Source organism: Urocitellus parryii, chromosome 7, assembly GCF_045843805.1.
Source record: "Urocitellus parryii isolate mUroPar1 chromosome 7, mUroPar1.hap1, whole genome shotgun sequence".
Classification (NCBI taxonomy): domain Eukaryota; kingdom Metazoa; phylum Chordata; class Mammalia; order Rodentia; family Sciuridae; genus Urocitellus; species Urocitellus parryii.
This window is the reverse complement of record NC_135537.1, coordinates 161,460,592-161,484,017: the sequence shown is the minus strand read 5'-3', so window position 1 is coordinate 161,484,017 and position 23,426 is coordinate 161,460,592. Positions and strand designations below refer to the sequence as shown.

Here is a 23,426-nt window from a genome sequence, read left to right as displayed (position 1 = left end):
TTCCTGTCCAGTCACTTTATCTTATATCACCCAAAACCCACTTATATCCCTCATAAATGCCCTGAATAATAGAAGTGCAATATCAAGAATTAGTTTTAAGCTTAAAAATATACATAATATACACCTTCCGTGGGGAAAAGTGGTACAGTCCAACTTCCTAGTAAACATGCGCAGTAAGAGTTTAGATCACGTGAGTGATAAGTGGCCGGAAGTCACGCTGGGCGTGTGGCCGGAGGGTGGGGGCATTTAAGGGGTTTTTGGCTCTGGTAATGTTCTCTTTACAGGCGTCTAGGTTTCTGTGAAAGGATATTTTAATAGAAGAGGGAAAATTAAGAAAGAAGCTAGAGACAATAGTTACGACAGACGTCAAAGACAGTCTCTTATCTTTTTTCCTCTGGAGCGCAGAATAGATGACCAAAAGACGTTAGTTTAATGTTTTTACGGCACTGCGGGTCCTTTATCTCTGGGTGCCTCAATTTCTTCCTCAGTAAAATGGACCATATCCTCATATTTCTGATGTCCAATTGTGAATTCATGGCAGGTCCAGTTTGCAAAGGAAGACATTAAGACAGCAAGTTCTTTAAGGGCGGGAAGGAGACTTGTTTGGTGCACACTGTATATACTGCAACAGGCACAGAGCCTCGCAAGTAGTGCACACCTGAGAAATACTGCGTTGGCTGAGTGAATGATTGCCAAATGTGTTTGAAGGTGTCCAATGGCTCTGGACACCTTAAGCAAAAAAATGAGAAGAGTGTTCTGGCGTTCAAGAATCTTATGCCTTAATTCTGGCTCCCAACTCTTTTGCTTGGTTCAAGTTGATCAATTTTTCGTCTGAACTTTACCTGGCTTGTAAATACAGAGAAGCTCAAAAAGAGAGATAAACCCAACATTATGCTACTGCGTCACAACACACATTTTTTTCATCATTTTATAGCCAAGGTAACAGATTTAAAACACAAGTTCTGATTGCAAAGCCTATGTCTTCCTGACATGCCAGGGTCTCTTGTCCCCAGTGGGCAGATAAATCCTGCCTAGGGGTTGGAGCTGTGCATAGAACAATAATACTACTGGTCTACATTCTTATTTACTTTTCTCCCCTTACCTGAGGTGATGTGATCAGAGAAATGACTGGCCATTCATTTGTTATTCAGGGTAAGGAAAATTCAGCATATTCCACAGCCTGCCCTCTAGCAGAATACTCAAAGCTAGTCTTATTTTAGGGACACTTGACCAAGGCAAATACAGTCTACTTCTCAACCCTCCTCTTTGTGGAACAGGAGAAGGCGTGGAGTGGGAAGAAATGGGTCTTCCTGACATGACTGGCCCTGTTTTGCACCTTAACAGCATCTCCAGATACCCAATAATCCCAGGAGACAAAGCCCCACAGTATCAGAAACCTCATTTTATAAGAATGGAAACAGGCTCAGAGATGTGTAGTGGTTTGGTTTGGGCCACATAACCAGAAAGAGCCTGAACCAAACTGGCACTGAAGTGTCAGAATCTCCTACTCCTCTCCACCAATGATGAGGGATGGAGTCCAGGCCTTGGATATTTATTTCCAGATCAAGGATAAAAGGAGAGCAACTCTAGGTCAAAGGTCACAAGGTCTGATTTGGGCCAGGCTCTCCTTGCTCATCTCTATTTCTTTCTCCTCTTTCCTTTCTCTTGTAGGGAACAGAGAGTTCACCAAGCCTCATTTCGGGCTTTCTAGAAAAGCCTGGGAGATCCTAGGGACTGATTGGGGCAGAATATTCCTCGGTCCTTGGGATTTCTTTTTGTTGTCTCTTTTTCCCTGATCCCATTCTGCTACCAACAGCCCCGAGCCAGGTGGAAGAGGGAAGAGCCACTTCATTTGGTTCCAGGCGTTCTGGGGCCCATACTGGGGAGAAAGGTGTTAAAGTCAGGTCCCCAGATCACCGGGACCGGGAACTTCCGGTGGCCCAAGCAGTAGAGGCTAGGGGAGACCCGTTGGAAGAATAGTTCCATACAGAAAGGGAGGCGCTGCCAGCCATGCCAACCTGGGCTTCACTCCCATTAACGTTTGGCAAACAATGGTAACCCCTCCATCTCCGCCACATACACACCTCCCACCCTCAAGACCTGTTTCCCCCTCGCCCCCAGAGAGCGGCCCTTTAGAATGCAGAGGGCTGCCGCCAGTCGAAGGACAGCGATCGACCTCGACAGTGCGGAGGGCTCGCCCCCTCCGCTGCCCTCCCATTGTCTGAGTGGAGCTAGCGGAGCGGCTCCGAGGGGCGGGGCCGGAGGGCGGAGGGAGGGAGCCAGGGAGGAGGGGGGAGCAGAGGGGGCGGGGGGAGATGCTGAGCCTTCAGGGGCGGAGGCGGCGGCGGCGGCGGCGGCGGCGGCGGCTGCTGAGGTAGAAGAGAGAGCCCGAGCAGGGAGCGAGGCTAGGCATCGAGCGGGCAGCCGAAGGCCCTGCTGGGCGGCTGGACCCGGTTCTGGCTGCGCTGCGCTGCGCTGCTCTCCCCTCGGCTCCGACGGCCTCTCCCAGGCACTGAGGGCGCCCGGCTGGGCCGGGCCGGCGGCCGGAGGGGAGGCTACTCTCCATGGTCCAGAAGAGCAGCATGTCCCGGGGCCCTTACCCACCCTCCCAGGAGATTCCCATGGAGGTCTTCGATCCCAGCCCACAGGTGAGGCGTGGTGCCGGCCCGAGAGAAGAGGGTCGCTCCGCGGACCTTGGGGTCGACTAGAGGGACCATGGAAGGAAAGGATTATATGCCCGGCGCCGAGGGGAGAGGGGTGCTCGCCCCCCCCATTCTTGCGGGTTAATGATTGGCCCGGAGTTGGGCTGTGGTGCTGGGAGGGTGCGGGTGGGCTGCCTGTCACCCTCGCCTCCTCTCCCCCGCGTCACGGTCCCTGCTGCTCCGGAACCGGCTCCAGTGTTGTTTGGGGGATCTGGGCCTTGAGAAGGGAGGTTGAGGGAGGCTAGAGATCGACCAGGCAAGGGGGGCGACGCGGAGCACGTTTGGGGAAGCCTGGCGGGGGTGGGTGGGGCGGGGGTGGCACTGGGAGATGGCCGAGGCAGTGGTCAGAGGGCGGTGCCAACAGGCCTTCCTAGCCTCAGACCCTAGTCCTCGAGGGTGTAGAAGGGGCCATTCCTGGCCCAAGGACCCCTCCAGCCACCTCACTCCGTCCTTGTATTGGACCAGTTCCCCTCTCCCGGACACCCACGTTGGCTTACCCCTCCCCCGCAGCCCCGAAAATGCCTCCAAAGTTTGGAAAGTTGGAAAGATGCCAACTCACTGTCCTGGAGGGGAGGTAGCTGTTTTAACTGGAGGAGGGGGTCTGTTGCCCCATGTACTCGCACACTTTCCCATGCCCCTGTGCTACTCCTATCCCATAGAGTGACCAGTACAGTCTGGGGTGGTCCTGCCAGGGCATTTCTCTAGGACACGTCCTTCCCCAAGGATGGCATTAACTCTTGTACTGCTGTGGCCAACCTGGAGCAACTGTAACCACCATGGAACTGTGGTTGATGGGTGTGTAGGGGGGTCAGGTCAGACCTAAAAATACCTCTGTTCTCCACCCCAGGCCCCTTGGAGCCTGGGAGGCAGCTGACTAGAGCCTTCCTTTCAGCTGTCCCCTGTCCCTCTGAGCGCCACTCCCTTTGCCCAGCCTGAGATGGTGGTGGTAGTGTGAAAGTCTGGAATTCACTGCAGAATCTTCTTAGGTTTGTAGGGAACTGAAAAACTACTTTGGGTATATGTCCAGTTTGAAAGAAGAGGAGGGGAGGGAAGACCCCAGAAGGGCTTCCCAGGTATCCTCTCCCATCATCCATCCTTCTTGTACCAAGATCCACAGAGCCAGAGCATGGAGTCTGGTCTTGGCTCATCTAGGTTCTTTGGCTTAAGAAAGTCTGGGGGCTGAGGTTATGGCTCAGTGGAGAGCTCTTGCCTAGCATGCGTGAGGCACTGGGTTCAATCCTCAGCACCACATAAAAATAAATGAAGGTATTGTGTCTATCTACAACTAAAAAAATTTTTTTTAAAAGAAAGTTTGGGATGGAATCTGGAGGCAGCAGCTTGGAGATATGAGCCCTCCATCCTGCTCATTCTGGATTGGACTGGGGCCAAGCATTTATGTTGCATTGGGAGGGTAAAGAAGCAACTCCCTCTTAGGAGACTCAAGACACCTGAGGCCTTAACCTGAATGTGTGGCCCCCTAACTAGGAGGTGCACCCCACCCAGGCCACCAGTTCAGTCAATGAGGCCACCAGCCTATTACCCCTGGGACCTGTGGGACTGTGTCCTAGGCTTACCTTGGGGAAGGGCCAAGGAGCCTTTAGATTGATGTAGTCAGGTTGCTACCAAGGGTATGGGGCATGGGCAGTGGCAGCTGGAGGGTAGAGTGGATCCCTCTTGCCCCTTTGGGTAGGGGTGTGGCCACTGATTGTGAGGGGGGTGGGCTGAGAAAAAGACCCCCCAGGGCAGAGGGGGGAATGGGGAGCAACACTGACTCCCATGAAGGCACACCACATTTGGGTTTGGATGTTTAAAAATAAGGTTTCATGCTTCTTCCCCCTTCCCCAGAAATCTAGCTCTGGGTCTCTAGGAGCTCAGAGATGCCATCTCCTCCCTACTCTGGGAAGGGAAGAGTTGGGCTCAAGGGAGAAGCCCTGCTGGGCCCTGGGTTAGTGATCCCTCCTCTCTCTGGAGGCCTTTGGCACTCTCAGACCCTCAGCTCCAGCTGAGGGGGTGTGGGAAGGAACTTCCCTAGCTCTCTCCGCCCCCCCCCCAGCATTGCAGGCAGCCTCTCCCTTCCCTGGAGGCCTCTGCAGCCTGCCCAGCATTTTAATTAGCTTTGCTTCCTAATGAACCTCCCGCTTTTCAGGCCTCCCATTCCCCAGCCTCTACGTTGGTTTGGGGGGTTTCTGTGTGTGCCCCTAGGCTCCTTGAACTGTTCCCTAGGAGTGTGACTGTGGTCTGGGCTCTCTCAGTGGGATGGGAGACCTTCTCTCCCCTCGGGCTGTACCACCTCCAGAAGATGATACAGGGGAATGGGGGTGGGGCTGTGCGGATCAGAGAACAATATTCCCAAGACTTGGCAGTAGCTCTGGATCTGGTGGTTTGAGGGTTGGGAAAGGTCCTTTATGATTCCACTCTTGTTCCTTCCTGGCCTCTCCAGGGCAAATACAGCAAGAGGAAAGGACGGTTCAAACGGTCTGATGGGAGCACTTCCTCAGATACAACATCCAACAGCTTTGTCCGGCAGGTAATGGGGAGGCTGGGCTGAGAGGAGGGAGGTGGCTGACTGGTGGAGGCCAGCATTGGTGAGCTGGTCTGCGGCTTTCTCTAGGCACCCTTCCCCGTGTCGTGTCGTTTGTCACCTGCCTGGAACCAGCCCAACACCCTGACTCCCCGTGACCTCTCCTGGATATGCTGGCAGCTGCACCCACTGCTTCAGCCCACGCCCCCGCCCCGCCCCTCCCCCAGCACCAAGCACCAGCCCCTGCTGCCTGCCTGCGTCATCTCATTCAGGGACAGCCTGGCCTGCCTCCTTCTAGCTTGCTTCGGGCTGTCACCCACTCCCCCTGCCGGCTGTCTGCTTCCATGTCCTCCCCCAGAATCTGTGACAGGGTGGGGTGGAGGCAGGTGCTAGAAAATGAGGAGCTAGGGCAGTTGGGTCCTTGAAGCCTTGTTTAAGTGGGGGTCAGAGAAATAAGCTCCCCACATCCAAACGTGGCTCTCTTTAATATTCAGAGAGAAAGTGTGATGGGGATAGGCAGGAGGTGTTTGATTTTAGAGATGACTGTGGCCCAGCACCTGTGACAGAAGGGGGGTAACTGAGAAGAGCTTGCTGGGTCTGCTGTGCTTGGCCAGGAAGCTGACACTCTCCTCTTTTCTAATTCTTAACTCGGGCCATCTTAGGCTCAGGGAGAGGCAGTGAGGGAGACATGTGGTTGCTATGACTACTGAGTATCTCAACAAAGCCTGGTACCCAAAAAAGGCGAGAGGGGCTTGGAATCAGACAAGGGAAGGAGTGTGTTAAAGAGAAAACAGGCAGGGCACGTGAGGGCAGAGGGCTGCAGGGAGGAGGAGTTCCTTGGAGGTAGTCTGCTTGGGGCCGGGAACAAGAGGATAGTGGCAAGCAGATTTACTACAGATTGGAGTAGACTCTTCTGTTTTATTCTTCCATCTCTACCCTTGACATATATGAGCCCAGGCCTGATTTGGGAGATTCAGAAGGGAGGCCTTCATCCAAGCATCTCCTAAGTACACATATGGAAAGTCCTTTCTTCAATTGCTCCTTCATCCCTCCTGTTGCAGAATTGGGCCAGGGTCAGGACTGGAAAGAATGATTCTGTGCTTTTGTTGCCTCTCTTGGCAGACGAGAGCTTAGTTCCTTCAGTATTTAGTCAACCAAAGGGGTCAGACCCCAGCTTCCAATACTTCCTCCTCTCAGCTCCCAGCTCTGACCCCCAGTAGGTGGCGGGAGTGGGGGGGCAGTCCTTGCCACATCTCTGAGCTAAATATACCCTAGCAGTTTGCACATGTAGCAACTCTGCTTGTAACCTGAGCACCCTGGGGGGACGGGCACTTTGGGCCACCCCTTAAGCCAGTGGGGCCGGGCACTGAGGGCGCCGGGATGGAGGCGCCCAACCGGACCCTTGTGGTGGTGAGCTGGGATGGGGTGAGGTAGTGGGTGGGTAGAACAGCCCTTCAGGAACCCTGGTAGGGGGCCTCCGGACCAGTCTGTCTCCTCGCCTACTCACTATTTACTGTCTCCCACCATTTCTGGGGCGTGTGTATGTGTGTGTGTGTTTGTGTCAGTGTTTGTGTCTGCAGGTGCCTTGGGGTCAGTGAGTACCTCTCTGACCGTCCATGTGCTTCTGTTTCTCTGCCTCTCTGGGTGTCTGTCTTCTTCACCGAGTGCTCCCATCGGGAGGGATGGAATGGTGGCTAAGCCGCTTTTCCCCTCTCCCTGGTTTGTGTCTCTCCCAGCTGCTGTTTAGTGACTCTCCATCCCCAGGCAAATCTCCCATTTTCATGATTTGACTGGGAAAGGGGTGGGCACCTGTACCAGCTATGATGAGGGATTTCTGAGGAGATATAGAACTTTGTCTTCATTCTTTCCTGGGTCCCCTCCATTCCATGCTAACAGACATTCCCAGCCAAGTGACCTTTCATGCCCTCGGGAAAAGTCCCTCATATCTCTGCAATCTTGCTCTTTCACATTCTCTCCCACTCTGTCAGCACCATTCCGGAAGTCACACACAAATCTATAGTCCTGTCTCCTGTCCTCACATGACTCCTATCTTCAGGGACCCAGACCTAGGGTGGCTCCCTGAGTGCACTTGGTTGTGCATTGCCAGCACGTGCCATAGAATACACCTTCCCAAATATTCTTGCCCTCGCACTTCCGGTGTCCTCATGAATCAGCATGTTCATGACCTGTGCTGCTAGGTCTGTATGGGCCACCTGTGTCTCACATATATGTGTGCACCCCTAGAGGAGTCCCTTGTGCCCTGGATTGGTCATTGTGGTCAGAGCCAGCTTCCTGGCACACCCAGACTTCTGAGCCTGCCTTAACCCTGGAGCCTGGATAGGAAAGTGCCTGTTCCATATTCTGCTCTTAACTTGCTGCTTCTGCCTGTGCCACCCCAGAAATCTTGCATTCTCTTCTGTATCTTATGGGAGGTGGAGGGTCAGCTTTGAGTGGGGTGGCCGGATTCAGGCAGTCCCAACTAGGGCCAGGAGGTAGGAGTTCTGTCCTCACCTGCTCTTTAGCAGAAGGTAGGCAAAATATTGTTGACCCCATCACGCTGAGCAGGCTGCCCACTGGCAGCAGTGCAGAGAGCCAGGCCTTAGCTGGTGGCTGCAGTCCCTGGGAGGAACGCCACTGGGCTTCTGCTGATTCTTCTCAGCAGTGATGCTGGGGGCAGGGCAGGAAAGGAGGAGCAGGGAGTGGAGACTCATCCCCTGGCATTTCTCCCCTGTGCTGTGCCCCTATCAGGTTCCCACCCCTCCCAGGACTCCAAGCAGCTGTCCTTAGACATGCCTTAACCCTCTGCTTGCTGCTGTCACTCTTCCTAGGACCTATAAACCTTGGCCCCACCCCTCCACCCTCATACTACTTTCTAGGTTTGTGGCATCATACTGGGCCTCAGACCTCCATGATGGGTGGCACCTTCAGCCCTTCCCGAGCCCAAGGGCTAGGAGAGAAAGCATTGGCCCTGAGCCGGCCCTGTCTGCTTTCAGGGCTCAGCAGAGTCCTACACTAGCCGCCCGTCAGACTCTGACGTGTCTCTGGAAGAGGACCGGGAAGCCTTGAGGAAGGAGGCAGAACGCCAGGCGTTAGCTCAGCTTGAGAAAGCCAAGGTGAGAAAAGATGCGGGAAGAAACTGTGCTGACATGATTTCTCCCACACCTGGGCCTCAGAGAGAGAGCTGGACAGACCCCGGGTCAAATCTTAGCCTGGTCCCTGCCAGCTGTGTGTCCTGGGACCTCAACATACCTCTGTTCTTCCCCTGTAAAATGTGGGCTATAATACCTGCCTCCTTACACAGTAGCAGAAGTGCCTGATAATGTTTCCACAGGATAGGAGCTTGACAAGTGCTGAAAATGTCTGCTTCTCCTGGGTGGAGCGGCTCACACGTGTAGTCCTAGCAACTTAGAAGTCTGAGGCAGGTGAATTGCAAATTCAAAGCCAACCTCAGCAGCTTAGTGTGACCCTTCCTTTAAAAAAAAAAAAAAAGTGAGGGTATGGGACTGGGGATGTAGCTCACTGATAGAGACCATCTTTGGGTTTGATTCCCAGTACACAAATGAATGAATGGATGAATGAATGGAAAAGAAAAATATCTACTTCCTGGAATCAAACTTCCTGAGCTGGAATCTCAGCCCTGATTTTTTTTTTTTGGTACTGGAGATTTAACCTAGAGGCACTTTGCCACTAAACTACATCTCCAGTGCTTTTTATTTTGTATTTTAAGACAGAGAATCACCTCAAACTTGTGATCCTTCTGCATCAGCTTCCCAAGTGGCTGGGATAACAGATGTGCATCACTGTACCCAGCTTCCTCCCTGACTCTTAATTGCTGTGGATATTAAGCAAGCCACTTCTTTTCTGATTTTCAATTTCCTTTATTCATTAAAATAAAGATAGTTCTTTTTGCCGTATTTCTTTGCTGCCATAATGGTGCATGTGAATGTCCTGGCCATTGCTCTTGGGAGCATCAACAATGTCGGAAAGAAGGAAATGCTAGATTCTTATTAGGTCCTGCTTTAAGGTCATCTTCTGATTCCTAACCATGGTGATGAAGTAAGCGTGGTTATATTGGAGATTTAAAATTATTGATGACCATGGAACTAGGAAGACTGTGAACCCCCCCCCCACCCAAGGCAGGTTAAACAGGTGTGGAGTGGTTGGCCTCAGATTCAGTGCATGGCTCAAAGATCTAGAAAGTGGCACAATGGTGTGTGTCTATAGTCCTAGCTATTTTTTTTTTTTTTAAGAAAGAGTGAGAGAGAGGGAGAGAGTGGGAGAGAGAGAGAGAGAGAATTTTTTAATATTTATTTTTTAGTATTTGGCGGACACAACATCTTAGTTTGTATGTGGTGCTGAGGATCGAACCCGGGCCGCACGCATGCCAGGCGAGCACACTACCGCTTGAGCCACATCCCCAGCCCCTCTTTTTTTTTTTTTTTTTTTTAAGAATTTTTTTAATATTTATTTTTTAGTTCTTGGCGGACACAACATCTTTTTTTGTTTTTTTTTTTTTTTTTTTTTTTTTTTTTTTTTTTTTTTTAAGAGAGAGTGAGAGAGGAGAGAGAATTTTTTTTTTTTTAAGAGAGAGTGAGAGAGGAGAGAGAGAGAGAGAGAGAGAATTTTTAATATTTATTTTTTAGTTCTCGGCGGACACAACATCTTTGTTGGTATGTGGTGCTGGGAATCGAACCCGGGCAGCACGCATGCCAGGCAAGCGCGCTACCGCTTGAGCCACATCCCCAGCCCTATTTTTTTGTATGTGGTGCTGAGGATCGAACCCGGGCCGCACGCATGCTAGGCGAGCGCGCTACCGCTTGAGCCAAATCCCCAACCCTAGTCCTAGCTATTCAGGAGGCTGAGGCTGAAGATCATTTGAGCTCAGGAGTTATAGGCTAGCCTGGGCAACATTGCAGAACTGTCTCGAAAAGAGAAGAGAGGAAAGGAGAACAATGGCAGCACGATCTGCTTTCATCAGTTTGATTTCGTTGTTCTGATAACTTATAACAGTACCAGGCACACTAAGCAGCAGTGACTTTCATTATTACTATTTTTTTTTTAATAAGTAAGTCACTGAGCCTAGCCTCAGTTTGCCTTTTTTTGAAACATATTTTTTTTTTTAGTTGTAGGTGACACAATACCTTTATTTTATTTATGCATATGTGGTACTGAGGATCAAATCCAGTGCCTCACACACATTAGGTGGGTGCTCTACTGCTGAGCCACAACCCCAGTCCCTCATTATTACTATTATTATTATTATTTGATGGTTTTGGGGATTAAATCCAGGGACACTTTACCACTGAGCTACAATCTCAGCCCTATTTATTTTTTCTTTTGAAACAGGATCTTGCTAAGTTGCCAAGGCAGGCCTTGAATCTGCCATCCTCCTGCTCAGCCTGCTGAGTTTCTGGGATTGCAGGTGTGCACCACCAAGCCTGGCCTTACCTTTCTTTTTTTATTGTAAAAGTTAGCATACATTTATAAATTATCCACCATATATATATCTTTTTTCTTAGTTGTAAAGAGAGACACAATATATTTGTTTTATTTATTTCTTTTATGTGGTTCTGAGGATGGAACCCAGTGTCTTACAAGTGCTAGGCAAGTGCTCTGCCATTGAGCTACAACGCTAGCTTCTACTTATTTTTTCTTTTTGGTACTAGGGTTTGAACCTAGGGATGCTTTACCACTGAGCTACATCCAGCCCTTTTTAATTTTTCTTTCTTTCTTTCTTTTTTTTTTTTTTTTTAATTTTGAGACAGGGTCTTACTAAGTTGCTGAGGCTGGCCTCAAACTTGCAATCCTCCTACCCCAGCCTCCTAAGTTATTGGGATTTTAGGTGTGCACTGCCATGCCTGGCTCTTCCAGTATACATTTTAATGAGCAAGTCACAAAGCAAACATTAGTGTAATTCCCCACTCGTGGCAGGAAGTTGTATAGTACATTATGGTTTAACCCTCTGGTGTCACCTTCCCTGGTGTGTTTCCTCTAGACCAAGCCAGTAGCATTTGCTGTGAGGACAAATGTCGGCTACAATCCATCTCCAGGGGATGAGGTGCCCGTGCAGGGAGTGGCCATCACCTTTGAGCCTAAGGACTTCTTGCATATCAAGGAGGTGGGGAGAGTGCTTGGCATTTGGTGGGAGGGCAAGGCGTAGGTACCAGGAGAGGAGCAGCCGGAGCTCCAATGGGAAAGAAAGCCTTCTGAGTTGAGCAGAGCTGGGCTGAATCTGCCATGTGACCTTAGATAAATTTCTCCACCTTTCTGAGCTGCTAATTTTTCATTGTCAAATAGGTGGTAATACTTAGGTCATGAGGCTGATTTATCATGAGGTCTATGACTAAAGTAACAGTGTATCAGGCCTGTGAATGTGCATTTACTCCTACTCTCTGTCTACAGCAGGGTGGTCCCAGGGAGGGAGGGAGTGGGGGACTCTCACCTCCTCTCTAAGGGAAGGATAGTCTGTGGCCAGAGAGGATGCTGGTCTCAAGAGTTATCTTGAGACTTTAGAGGGTGGACATCTTTGAAGGTGCCATCCTCCAGTAGGGTCAGCAAATCTGGGGGGTTCCCACAAAGGGTGACTGCTGTCTTGCGCCTCCAGTCTCCCTTTTGCTCTCCCCCACCCGACCTGCTGTTGTTTTCAGAAATACAATAATGACTGGTGGATTGGGCGCCTGGTGAAGGAAGGCTGTGAGGTTGGCTTCATCCCCAGCCCTGTCAAACTGGACAGCCTACGCCTGATTCAGGAACAGAAGCTTCGCCAGAATCGCCTCAGCTCCAGGTACATGGCAGGGGGTGGCTGCTGCAACCTCAGGAGAGGCCCTCAGCCAGGACTAGGCCTCAGGGCTGACTTTAGCCTTGAGGGCACAGAGCTATCACCACGGGGGCTGGAAAACTCCAGAGAGTGCAGCTTGTACAGGACAAGACTCCCCCATTCCCACGCCCACCCCTTTGCTCACCAGCTCCGTTTGCCTCCCTGCCTACGCAGCAAATCAGGTGACAACTCCAGTTCCAGTCTGGGAGACGTGGTGACTGGCACCCGCCGCCCCACACCCCCTGCCAGTGGTAAGAGCTGCTGCCATCCCTGGGGTGGGGGGAGCTTCTGGGGGTGGTCTCCCCACTGTCTGGCCCTCTTCTCCCTGTATAGGGGCACCCCAATTCTGAGTCCCCAAAACACATGCAGTAGTACTCCCTCTATGAACAATAGGGTATAGTGCAAGCTGGGCCTGTCTTGTCTCTCCTCTCCCCTTTCTTTGGTAGCTCCATCTCTCTACCTGCCCCCTACCCACCGCCCCTGACCCCATTCATTTCTCCCAACCCTGTTCCATTCACCTCTTCTTCTTTCTTTTCTCCCCATCCCCATCCCTGTGTTCTGTACTGTGTCTCCACGTCCATCTCACTCCTCTTCTCTCACCTCCTTCCTCCCTCTCTTCTGACTCCTGTCCAGGTAATGAAATGACTAACTTAGCCTTTGAACTAGACCCCTTAGAGTTAGAGGAGGAGGAGGCCGAGTTTGGTGAGCAGAGCAGCTCTGCCAAGACTAGTGTTAGCAGTGTCACCACCCCGCCGCCTCATGGCAAACGCATCCCCTTCTTTAAGAAGGTAATTCTTGCTGGGTTCTTAAGAGGGGATGGTCAGGGTCCAGCTTTTTGGCAGAGAGAGGGGGCTGGGGTGGGTGCAGATACTGTGCAGCCTGTCCTGTGCCTCAGAGCTTCCCGTGGATCTGGAGGGGTGTGTGCAATGGGCACATCCCTCTCCACACACACCCCACCCTGGTCCACCCCCAGGGAGGGCTGGTTGTTACCCTTGGAAGGCTGTCCACCCTGAGGAAGCAGGGTCTGGTGGTAATGAATCCTGACCTTTGCCCTCATTACCAATGGAATGGAATATTCCAACGGGTGCCCCCGCTCTGGCTTCTGAAGAGGAAAATGGAATGATGTTCCTTCTTTGCCCTTTTCTAATTCCATTGGTGGGCACATGAGGGATCCACTGACTGCTTGGCAAGATAGTCAAGGGAACCCTTAAAATGGACATGTACATGTGCATCGGGGGCCGGAGGTGGGCACCACATTAGGGGCTGCCACTTTCTCCAGTTCTTTTCCAAGACTCAGAAAGGGGGGTCTGATCATTACTGAGTCCCTTGGACTGCCAGTCAGTCCTGCTCCAACCCTGGTCCAGGACTACCTCTGGCTCCCCCTTGGCATGGGGTCCCGTCCCCTCTCTCTGGCTCTGTCTGTCACTAACACGCATGCCCTGTTATCTCTCCTCGTCTGCCCGCTCTCCCTCCCTCTCTTGTCCTGGCTCCTTCCTTGCCCTCTGCCCCTGCCTGGGTGCCCTCCCCTCTCTCCTCCCCTCCCCTCTCCTGGCAATCTCTGGACCCAGCCAAACAGAAGCAGAAGTCGGTGAGTATCACAGCTTTCTGTGTCCCCCCTCGCACACCCGGGATGAGCTGGGGGGCCGTCTAACACCCGTTCCCATATCTGCCTCCCATTCCCCACCCTTCCTGGTTCTCCATGGCCATCCCTATCCATCCCTGCCCTGATCCCCACATCTGGGCACTGGGACCAGGGGGAGGAAAGAATGCATGGGGGAAGCTTGGAGGCTGGAAGAGAGGGTCTGATGTCACCTCTACTCTGGGATTTCCCCTCCCTGCTTCCCTCAGACAGAGCATGTGCCCCCTTATGACGTGGTGCCTTCCATGAGGCCCATCATCCTGGTGGGACCGTCGCTCAAGGGCTATGAGGTAGGAACCCAAGAGGGGAGTGGGCCCGGAGAAGCCCATACCTCCAGAAAGACACCATAGGAATATCTTCAGACTACAGAGAGGTCCCCCAGAAGGGCCCAGATCCCCAGGGTGTCCTCTCCAGAAGGCTATAGACCTTCAGAGAAAAATCACAGAGGAGCCTGACCCATGGAAGACCCATTCAGAAGGGCCCAGTTCCCTGAAGAAATCCCTGGAGAGCCCTCCCAGAGACCCACCTTAAAGGATTTTTGAGAGGCTGGGGTTGTGGCTCAGAGGTACTTGCCTGCCAAGCGTGAGGTCCTGGGTTCAATCTTCAGCACCACATAAAAATAAAATAAAGATATTTAAAAAAAATTAAAGGATTTTTGGAATCAGAGACTGCATGGGAGGCCCCTCAGAGTCGGGGAGCCCTCCATAGAGGTCCCTTCATCTCCGGAATTTGAAAAGAAAATAAAAAGTAAGGGTATAAATGCCCAGCAGCTCAATCTCCTGAGCAGGTTCTTTTTGGGGGGTACCAGGGATTGAACTCAGGGGACTCAACCATTAAGCCATATCCTCAGCCCTATTTTGTATTTTATTTAGAGACAAGGTCTCACTGAGTTGCTAGTGTCTCACAGTTGCTGAGGCTGGCTTTGAACTAGGGATCCTCCTGTCTCAGCCTCCTGAGCCACTGGGATTATAGGCATGTGCCACCTCATCCGCCTCTGAGCAGCTTTAAATGCCTGAATTCTCTTCCCTCCTTCCTCCAAACATCCAACCCCAGGTTACAGACATGATGCAGAAAGCTTTATTTGACTTCTTGAAGCATCGATTTGATGGCAGGTAAGACCCAGAGAACCATCTATCCACACCCATTGTGGCTCTCTGTGCTGGGAGGAGTAGGGTATCTTGAAGGACAATCTTAGGACTCTTGGACTGAGGGACAGTGGGCAGGCCTAAAGTCTGAAGAGTGGGCAAGACATTCTAGCCCACCCTGGCTCCTGACTCCCTCCTCCTCCCCGTCCCCAGGATCTCCATCACTAGGGTGACAGCTGACATTTCCCTGGCCAAGCGCTCAGTCCTCAACAACCCCAGCAAGCACATCATCATTGAGCGCTCCAACACACGCTCCAGCCTGGGTGAGCCGAGCCTGCCTTCCGTACTCCCCGCTTCTGGGATGCACTAGGGTAGGGTGAGAGGTGGTGGGTGGAAGGACCAGAACTTTCTCCAGTTCTCCATCCACTGCTTCCTGGGGGCGGCCTTACATTCCCCCTCCCCATGCCTTGGTGCCCCCAAGCTGAGGTACAGAGTGAGATTGAGCGGATCTTCGAGCTGGCTCGGACTCTTCAGTTGGTGGCTCTGGACGCTGACACTATCAACCACCCAGCTCAGCTCTCCAAGACCTCGTTGGCCCCCATCATTGTTTACATCAAGATCACCTCTCCCAAGGTGAGTGCATGGTTTATAAGGAGTGTTCTGAAGTTGGGCTGCTTGGATCTCCTCTACTCCTTATTACCGGATGACCTGATTGCTGTGAGCTTTGGTTTCCTTCTCTGTAAGACTCTACTGTATGCATATCATGAAGATGCTGCCCAAGATACATTGCCAAAGGGCCTGGGACAATACACCTCATCATGTGGTAGCTATGACTAATATTATTAGGATCATGTAGGCCAGTCCCCTGTCTATACTTTGGTTGACCTTCTGTGATTGGACCAGAAAACTAAAAGAAATCATTTTGTTTTTTCTTTGTCCCAGTGTCACTCAGCTGCTTGACAGTTGTGGGGTCTTTCTTGTCTTCTGAATTCAGGAGCAGTTGACCAGTGAGCCACATCCCCAGCTCTATTTTGTATTTTATTTAGAGACAGGGTCTCACTGAGTTGCTTAGTGCCTCGCCATTGCTGAGGCTGGCTTTGAACTCGGGATCCTCCTGTCTCAGCCTCCCAAGCCCCTGGGATTACAGGTGTGTGCCACTGTGCCTGGCTTGGTATCAGCTTTTTTCTGCTCTTCTGTCTTTATTCAGACTGGTAGAGAATACTTGTTGGAAAGCTGGTTTACTTTTTTTTTAAATGTTTTTAGTTGTAGATGAACACAATACCTTTATTTTATTTATTTATTTATTTATTTATTTATTTATTTATTTATTTATTATTAAGAGAGAGTGAGAGGGACAGAGAGAGAGAGAGAGAGAATTTTAACATTTATTCATTTTTTCTTAGTTCTTGGCAGACACAACATCTTTGTTGGTATGTGGCGCTGCTGAGGATCGAACCCGGGCCGCACACATGCTAGGCGAGGGCGCTACCGCTTGAGCCACATCCACAGCCCCTATTTTATTTATTTATATGTGGTGCTGAGGTTCAAACCCAGTGCTTCACACGTGCTAGGCAAGCATTCTGCCACTGAGCCACAACCGCAGCCGCTGGTTTACTTTTTTTGTTGGGTTGTGGCTCCATAAACTTTCCCTTCCAGATGTTAGTAAGTATTTAAGAAACATGGAAAAGAGTTTAGGCAAAGGTTTTAAAGTTTGAAGACAGCACGAGGTTCAAATCCTTGTTCTTGTTGGTTTATATACTTATTGTTGGTTTGTTGTTTTTATTAAGTTTGGGATCTGGGGGGAATTATTTAGTCTCTGAGCCTCAATTTCTTCACCTACAAAATGAGGTTATAATCCCTCTCTTAAGTTTTTATTATATTTGTTGTCTGGGATTGAACTGAGGGCCTGACACATGCAAAGCACACATTGTATCCCTGAGGAATTTTTAGCTTCTCTTGTGTTATTTCTGAGAGGACTGGAGGTACTTGATGTAAAGAGCCCAGCATATACTGTTTGATTCATGATGGCAGCCAACAGTGGTAACTATTATTGTTCCATGGTAGCTTCTTATGAGCTGAGCACCCTGGGTCAGTTACTTAGCCTTTCTGAGTCCTTAAGTTTCTAATGAGATAAAAGGGATGATGGGATTTAAGTATTTGAAGGAGGGGGAGGTTGAAAGGATCAAATGAAATAATGGATGCAAAACCACTTTGTGACCTAGACAGTAACAAAGGCTTTCATTTTGCCCCACTGAGGTTTAGGGCAGGGACTCAGGAGCCAGATTGCTTGGATTTTCTACCCAGGCTGTCATTTACCAGCACGTGTTCCTTTGGCAAGTCACCTAACATCTCTGTGCCCTAGATTCCTCATCTGCCACATAAGGAAGTTGGGTCTGGGTCTGTAACTCAATTGTATAGTGCTTGTGTAGCATGCACAAGGCCCTGGGCTTAATTCCCAGTACCCTCCCTCCAGTATTTTATTTTCAAATAATTTCAATTTAACAGAAGTGTTGCAACAATAGCTCAAGGAACTTCTGTTCTTTGAATACCCTTCATTCAAATTCACTAATTTTATTTTATTTTATTTATTTTTTTTTAAAGAGAGAGTGAGAGAGGAGAGAGAGAGAATTTTTAATATTTATTTTTTAGTTCTCGGCGGACACAACATCTTTGTTGGTATGTGGTGCTGAGGATCGAACCCGGGCCGCACGCATGCCAGGCGAGCGCGCTACCGCTTGAGCCACATCCCAGCCCAAATTCACTAATTTTAAAAAACATTTTTAGTGATACTGGAGATTTAACGCAGGTGCACTGTACCACTGAGCTACACTCCCTATCCCTTCTTTATTTTTATTTAGAGACAGGGTCTCACTAAGTTGCTTAAGGCCTCATGTGCATCTCTGTACCCAGCCAAAAATTCACTAAAATTTTAACAGCTCTCTTAAGATATGATTCACACCTATAATCCCAGCGGCTTGGGAGGATGAGAGAGGAGGATAGCGAGTTCAAAGCCAGTCTCAGCAATGGCAAGGCACTAAGCAACTCAGTGATACTCTGTCTCTAAATAAAATACAAAATGGGAGCTGGGGATGTGGCTCAAGCGGTAGCGTGCTTGCCTGGCATGCGTGTGGCCCGGGTTCGATCCTCAGCACCACATACAAACAAAGATGTTGTGTCCGCTGAAAACTGAAAAATAAATATTAAAAAAAAAATGGTGCTAGGGATGTAGCTCAATGGCCAAGTGCCTCTGAATTCAATCCCTGGTACTGCCCTTCCCCCGCAAAAAAAGGTGCAATTCACATTAGCTGGGCATGGTGGTGCATGCCTATAATCCCAGCAATTTGGGAGGCTGATGCAGGAAGATTACAAATTACAAATAGTTGGTTCCGCAACTAGGACTAAATCTGCTGCCCATTAGACATAAAATGCAATTCATAGTTGTCTTTCACCAGTTGGCCCAATAATGCCCTTATATAAGGCAATATTTCCCCTAATCCAGGAATCAGGTTGGGATCACCTGTTGCATTTAGTTGTAGGTCTGCTTTCTTTAATATGAACGATTCTTCAGCCTTTCTTGGGTTTTCATGACACTGGCATTTTGGAGGAAACAGGTCAGCCATTTTGTAAACTGTCCCTCATTTGGAATTTGTTAGATGTTTTCTCATAACTAGATTTAGGTTTTTTCTTTTATTATACCTATCATTATTGTTAGGATGACAATAATAATAGCTATCTCAGTGCTGTTGACAGAACTAAATTGATCACATAAAAAGGTTGAGGTACATGCCTGTAGTCTCAACTGTTTGGGAGGCTGAGGCAGGAGGACTGCTTGAGCCACGGCCTGTTCAAGGCCAATCTAGACAATATAGTGAGACCCTGCCTCCTCTACTTAAACAAAAAGCATAGAACAGTGCTGGTACCTAGTAAGCACCCTCCAAAAGATGCCTGCTGTTGCTAACATAGTGCAGGGGAGTGAGCCTGGAGAATGAGGGCACCAGGTTAGAGGGGTGGGGAACTAGTATCACTACCTTTCATGTAGCTCTCAAGGAGAGGTGGTCATGAGACCCAGAAGAGAGCCTGAACATTGTATAGGGTGGACATAGGGCTGGTAAGGTCATTCCTGCAGAGGTGCTCAAGGCTGAGAGTCATGGAACATTCCACCATCCTGACACTGACTCCAACCAGAACTTGCCTTTCTCACTTGGTGCATTGCTTGGGCCCCTCTAACTCCTCCTCCTCTTCTCCCCAAACCAGGTACTTCAGAGGCTCATCAAATCCCGAGGGAAGTCTCAGTCCAAACACCTCAATGTCCAAATAGCAGCCTCGGAGAAGCTGGCACAGTGTCCCCCTGTAAGTGCTCAGACCTTGGGAGGGGAAGGAATTTGGGTTCACCTGGTTTCCTCTGGCCTGCACTGGAGACAGAGTGGGAACACCTGGGCCAGGTCTGTAGGTACAGACTTGTTTTGGAGGAAGGTGGACTGGACAGGCAGAGTGGGCTGAAGCACCCCTTCTCCATGGGGAGCCAAGCCCCCTCTCCCAACTTAGGTTCTCGCTAGAATAAGGGAGTTGGGCTGAGTTGGACTACCAGACCTCTTACAGTTCTGCTAATTTGTACATCTGAGCGTTCTCCTTCCCTTCCTGTACAGCCAGAGGCCTTTTTAACCTTGTCCTTCAACCCCTTGGCTCCACCCACTGCACCCAGGCCACACCCTCAACCCCTTGGTCACGCCCCCGCTCATCCCAGCCCTGCCCCTAACCCCACCTCCACAGGAAATGTTTGACATCATCCTGGACGAGAACCAATTGGAGGATGCCTGCGAGCACTTGGCTGAGTATTTGGAAGCCTATTGGAAGGCCACGCACCCGCCCAGCAGCACACCACCCAATCCGCTGCTGAACCGCACCATGGCTACCGCAGCCCTGGCAGCCAGCCCTGCCCCCGTCTCCAACCTCCAGGTACAGGTGCTCACCTCCCTCAGGAGAAACCTCAGCTTCTGGGGCGGGCTGGAGGCCTCCCAGCGGGGCGGCGGCGCGGTGCCCCAGCAGCAGCAGCAGCAGGAGCACGCCATGTAGCGGGTGCCCCACCCATCTTCCCTCCCGCCCTGGAGTGCAGGGAACGTGGGGAAGGAAGGGAAGAGCTTTATTTTGTAAAAAATGTGGTGAGCGGCAGCTTCTGGTGTCTGTGGTTTTTGGTGGGACTGGGGCTGGCTGGTGCTGCCTCCCTGGGCCTGGTTCCGCAACTAGGACTAAATCTGCTGCCCATTGGACATGAGGCCTGTTTGGGCCGCTTATAAGAACAGGGACTAGGAAGAAAATATGAGGAAGACTGACCTACTCATTTACTGGACTCCACACCCATTTTAGACCCAACGTGGCAGGGGGCCTTAGACCCAGGGAAACCCATTAGAGCAGGGACCTTTAAATCCAGAGACACTGCCCTAACCCTGGACCCCTAACTGCAGAAAGCCCCTGGGAGCAGCCCAGAATGGAGCATCTTCTACGAGTTGGTGCTGTGCCCTTTACCCTTCTCCCAGTTAAACAGAGTCCGGGAAAGTCTGTCCTGTGGGTGTCCCTTCCTGCCTCTCCTTCCCATGGGAGTCACAGCCCATCTCTGGGACCATTAAGTATACACCATTAAGAATATGATTCTAGGTTAGCATCACAAGAAATCCATGAAGTCATTCTAGACTGCTGCTTTTCAAATTTGTTTTCAGCCACAGCTTCACTGAATCTCAGGGGGAAGCTGAATATATAGATGAGGCATCCTTGTTCAGTTCAGAGGCAACCAGGGCCCTGCCTCCCCATCACCTCCCTAGGGATCCTGAAAGCACTTTTATGCTCTCCCCATCCCATCCCACCCCACCCCACATCTTCAGGAAATAGTTTGGAAACTGTTTCTGTAGTCTAATCCCCACCCTACTGCAATCAAGAAACTGGGCCACAGAGACAGAATCATTTTGCTTAGGGTCACACAGCTTGAAGTGGTGGTAGGGTAAGGACTTTTAACCTGGGCCTCTTTGTACCTCACCCAACAACCTCTGTGGTGGCAGTGGCCGCCAGCTCACTTTCATGTGGCATCTGGTGATGAGGACATTGGGCCATCTCATGGTCTTCACTGGAGGATGGAGACCTATTAACCTTCCCAGTTCCATGCTTTGAGTCCTTATTGCCGATAGGGAAGGAATCCCATCCACCTTAGAGACTCATCTGTGTAGGGAATTGGAGGAGCAGTGTGGGGTTCTGGAAATCTGTGATTGAGGTCTGATGTGGGCTGAAGAAGCTGGGGTCAGTGAGTTTGAGCTGAAATCACTTACTGTATTTGGAAAAGTGGAGGCATTGACTAACCCAGTCAACCACTGAGTGGCAATACTAATGAGCTGTTAATGATGATTAACCTCAAGGCAGCATTAATAACATGTATTGAGGAAGAGGTGACTAATTGTTCAGGGGCTCCCTTCCATGGTTACCAGGAAAGTTCATGCATGTGAGGTCTGATGAAGCTGGGCATCCTGTCCTAATAGAGGAACAGATGCACCGAGGCCTGTCCACTGGGCTTTAGAGCCATTTTCCTGATCTGGTGCCCCTCTCCCAAAGCCAGCGACCTCCTTCAGCCAGGCTGGGTGTCTTGGTGTCCTCACTAACCTGCCTTGCTTTGTTGTGTTTTTCTCACCCCTGCCTGATCTGCATGGTGTGTGCCGTCTGTCTGCTAACCAGGGACCCTACCTTGCTTCTGGGGACCAGCCACTGGAACGGGCCACCGGGGAGCACGCCAGCGTGCACGAGTACCCGGGGGAGCTGGGCCAGCCCCCGGGTCTTTACCCCAGCAGCCACCCACCAGGCCGGGCAGGCACCCTGCGGGCTCTGTCCCGCCAAGACACGTTCGATGCCGACACCCCCGGCAGCCGAAACTCTGCCTACACGGAGCTGGGAGACTCGTGTGTGGACATGGAGACTGACCCCTCAGAGGGGCCAGGGCCTGGAGACCCTGCAGGGGGCGGCACCCCCCCAGCCCGACAGGGCTCCTGGGAGGACGAGGAAGAAGACTATGAGGAGGAGCTCACTGACAACAGGAACCGCGGCCGGAATAAGGCCCGCTACTGCGCAGATGGCGGGGGTCCGGTTCTTGGGCGCAACAAGAATGAGCTGGAGGGCTGGGGGCGAGGCGTCTATATCCGCTGAGAGGACTGGGCTGCCGAGTGGGAGGAAGGGCTCTGAGCCCTGGGGAGGGGAGGGACAGAGGGGCTCATCACCTGAGACGTGTCCTGCCTCCAGGGGGCGCTGTCTCCCTCCATTCAGATGCCTTGGCTCAATATTTGGGGTTTCTTTGGTGATATCATCCCAGCTCCTGAGAGGCCCTTGAGCCCCAGCTGTAGGCTTACCCCTACCTGCTGTAGATGGATGGGGGATATCCACCTTTCTGAAGTGTCCCCTTTCCCCCATCTTAGGGGGCTCTCCTCCCAGAGAAAAGGTGCACTTCCTTAACTTTCTACTCTGGGTTCTAATTGAAGGTCCTAAATGAGGCGACCTTTATTTTTCCCAAACTGATGTATTTGGAGAGTTGGGCGTTTTTCTTGAGAGAGAGAGGACACAGAATCTTCCCCATGTGGCTCTCTCTCAAACCCCAGATCCAGGGTCCCTCACCATGCCCACCCCCTGCCCCGGTTTCCTGGCAGCATTGTCGGGTAGGTAAAAGGTATAACATGGAGACCGGTAGCGAGCTCGCCTTGGGGGGAGGGGTTAGGGTGGAAAATGACAGGCTCAGCTGCCCTCTTGGCCTTGGCCATGCAGGGGCTTAGAACCTTAGAGCCCTGAGGAGTGGGTGACCCGACATGCTGCTACCCACCCCCACCTCCATGCCTCAGCTCTCACCTACCCCAGGAATGAGCTTTGCCTACGACATCCCCTGCCTGCTGCCATCAGAAGAAAGGGGCCCTCTGCATCTGAGCCCCCCAACTCCATGCCATTGGGTGTGGAGACCATGGAACACTCTGGTCCACCTCATTCTAAACCAAAAAAACTGCTCCTTCACCTTCATCCTGAGGTCCCAGGAGAGAGGCCCTGTGGGTTGGTGTCCAGGAAATGACCACCATCCTGGGTTGCCTGGTCACCTGGGGACCTCAGATCTCCCTTGGGGGGCTTGGCTGCTGCTGCTGCTTCTCTATATTTGCCTCTTGTGATCCTGTCCTTCATTGGTGTCCACTTCCCCCAGGAGAGGCCTTGGTAGCCCCTGGGGCACCCTCTGCCCCCGCACCCCCACAGCCTAGCAGCCCTGCCCCTCCCCAGCATCCCAGCTGGGCCAGAGAGAGCCGATTGTGCCAACGAGGACTGGGCCCTGCCCGGCTGCCCACCTCAGGGATGGGCACCTCAGGCCTGTCTCGCCACCTCCTGTGCCAATGTTGTCATGCCCCCACGTGGGGTGGGGTGCAGCTTCCACTTACTGGTTAGAAGACACCACTGCCTGATCTTTCCCTCTCCCTGTCTGGTGTCCTGTGCCCCATCTGTCTGTCTACTTGTCTGTACTCTTCTAGGAGAAGTATTTTGCCACATATAAAACCGCCGTCCAGTCCTTTGCGGCCACCTTCCAGCCTGCTTCTTTGTTCCCGCCGCATGGTTGTCTGGCAGCCTCGCAGCCTCTGCACAGACCGCTGCTGCCAAAGGGGGC

The 23,426-nt window shown here is 51.4% G+C and overlaps 1 protein-coding gene across 3 annotated transcripts; it reads left to right on the top strand.

The window, feature by feature from the left end:
- The first annotated feature begins 2,325 nt into the window (after positions 1-2,325).
- On the top strand, positions 2,326-23,344 carry Cacnb1 (calcium voltage-gated channel auxiliary subunit beta 1). 3 transcript variants are annotated; one of them, XM_026386950.2, is made up of 14 exons: positions 2,326-2,648; positions 5,143-5,229; positions 8,217-8,336; positions 11,219-11,341; positions 11,871-12,007; positions 12,215-12,291; positions 12,674-12,828; positions 13,889-13,969; positions 14,733-14,791; positions 14,978-15,087; positions 15,246-15,397; positions 19,019-19,114; positions 19,535-19,720; positions 21,479-23,344. In XM_026386950.2, the coding sequence occupies exons 1-14, from the start codon at positions 2,565-2,567 to the stop codon at positions 21,941-21,943; spliced, it is 1,932 nt and encodes a 643-aa protein (XP_026242735.1). In that variant the 5' UTR covers positions 2,326-2,564; the 3' UTR covers positions 21,944-23,344. The 3 variants fall into 3 exon arrangements, with proteins under 3 accessions (XP_026242735.1, XP_026242736.1, XP_026242737.2); XM_026386951.2 differs by lacking the exons at positions 2,326-2,648; positions 5,143-5,229 and adding an exon at positions 6,555-6,633; XM_026386952.2 differs by lacking the exons at positions 2,326-2,648; positions 5,143-5,229; positions 21,479-23,344 and adding an exon at positions 6,555-6,633 and having other exon boundaries at positions 19,535-19,931.
- The last annotated feature ends 82 nt before the right edge of the window (positions 23,345-23,426 follow it).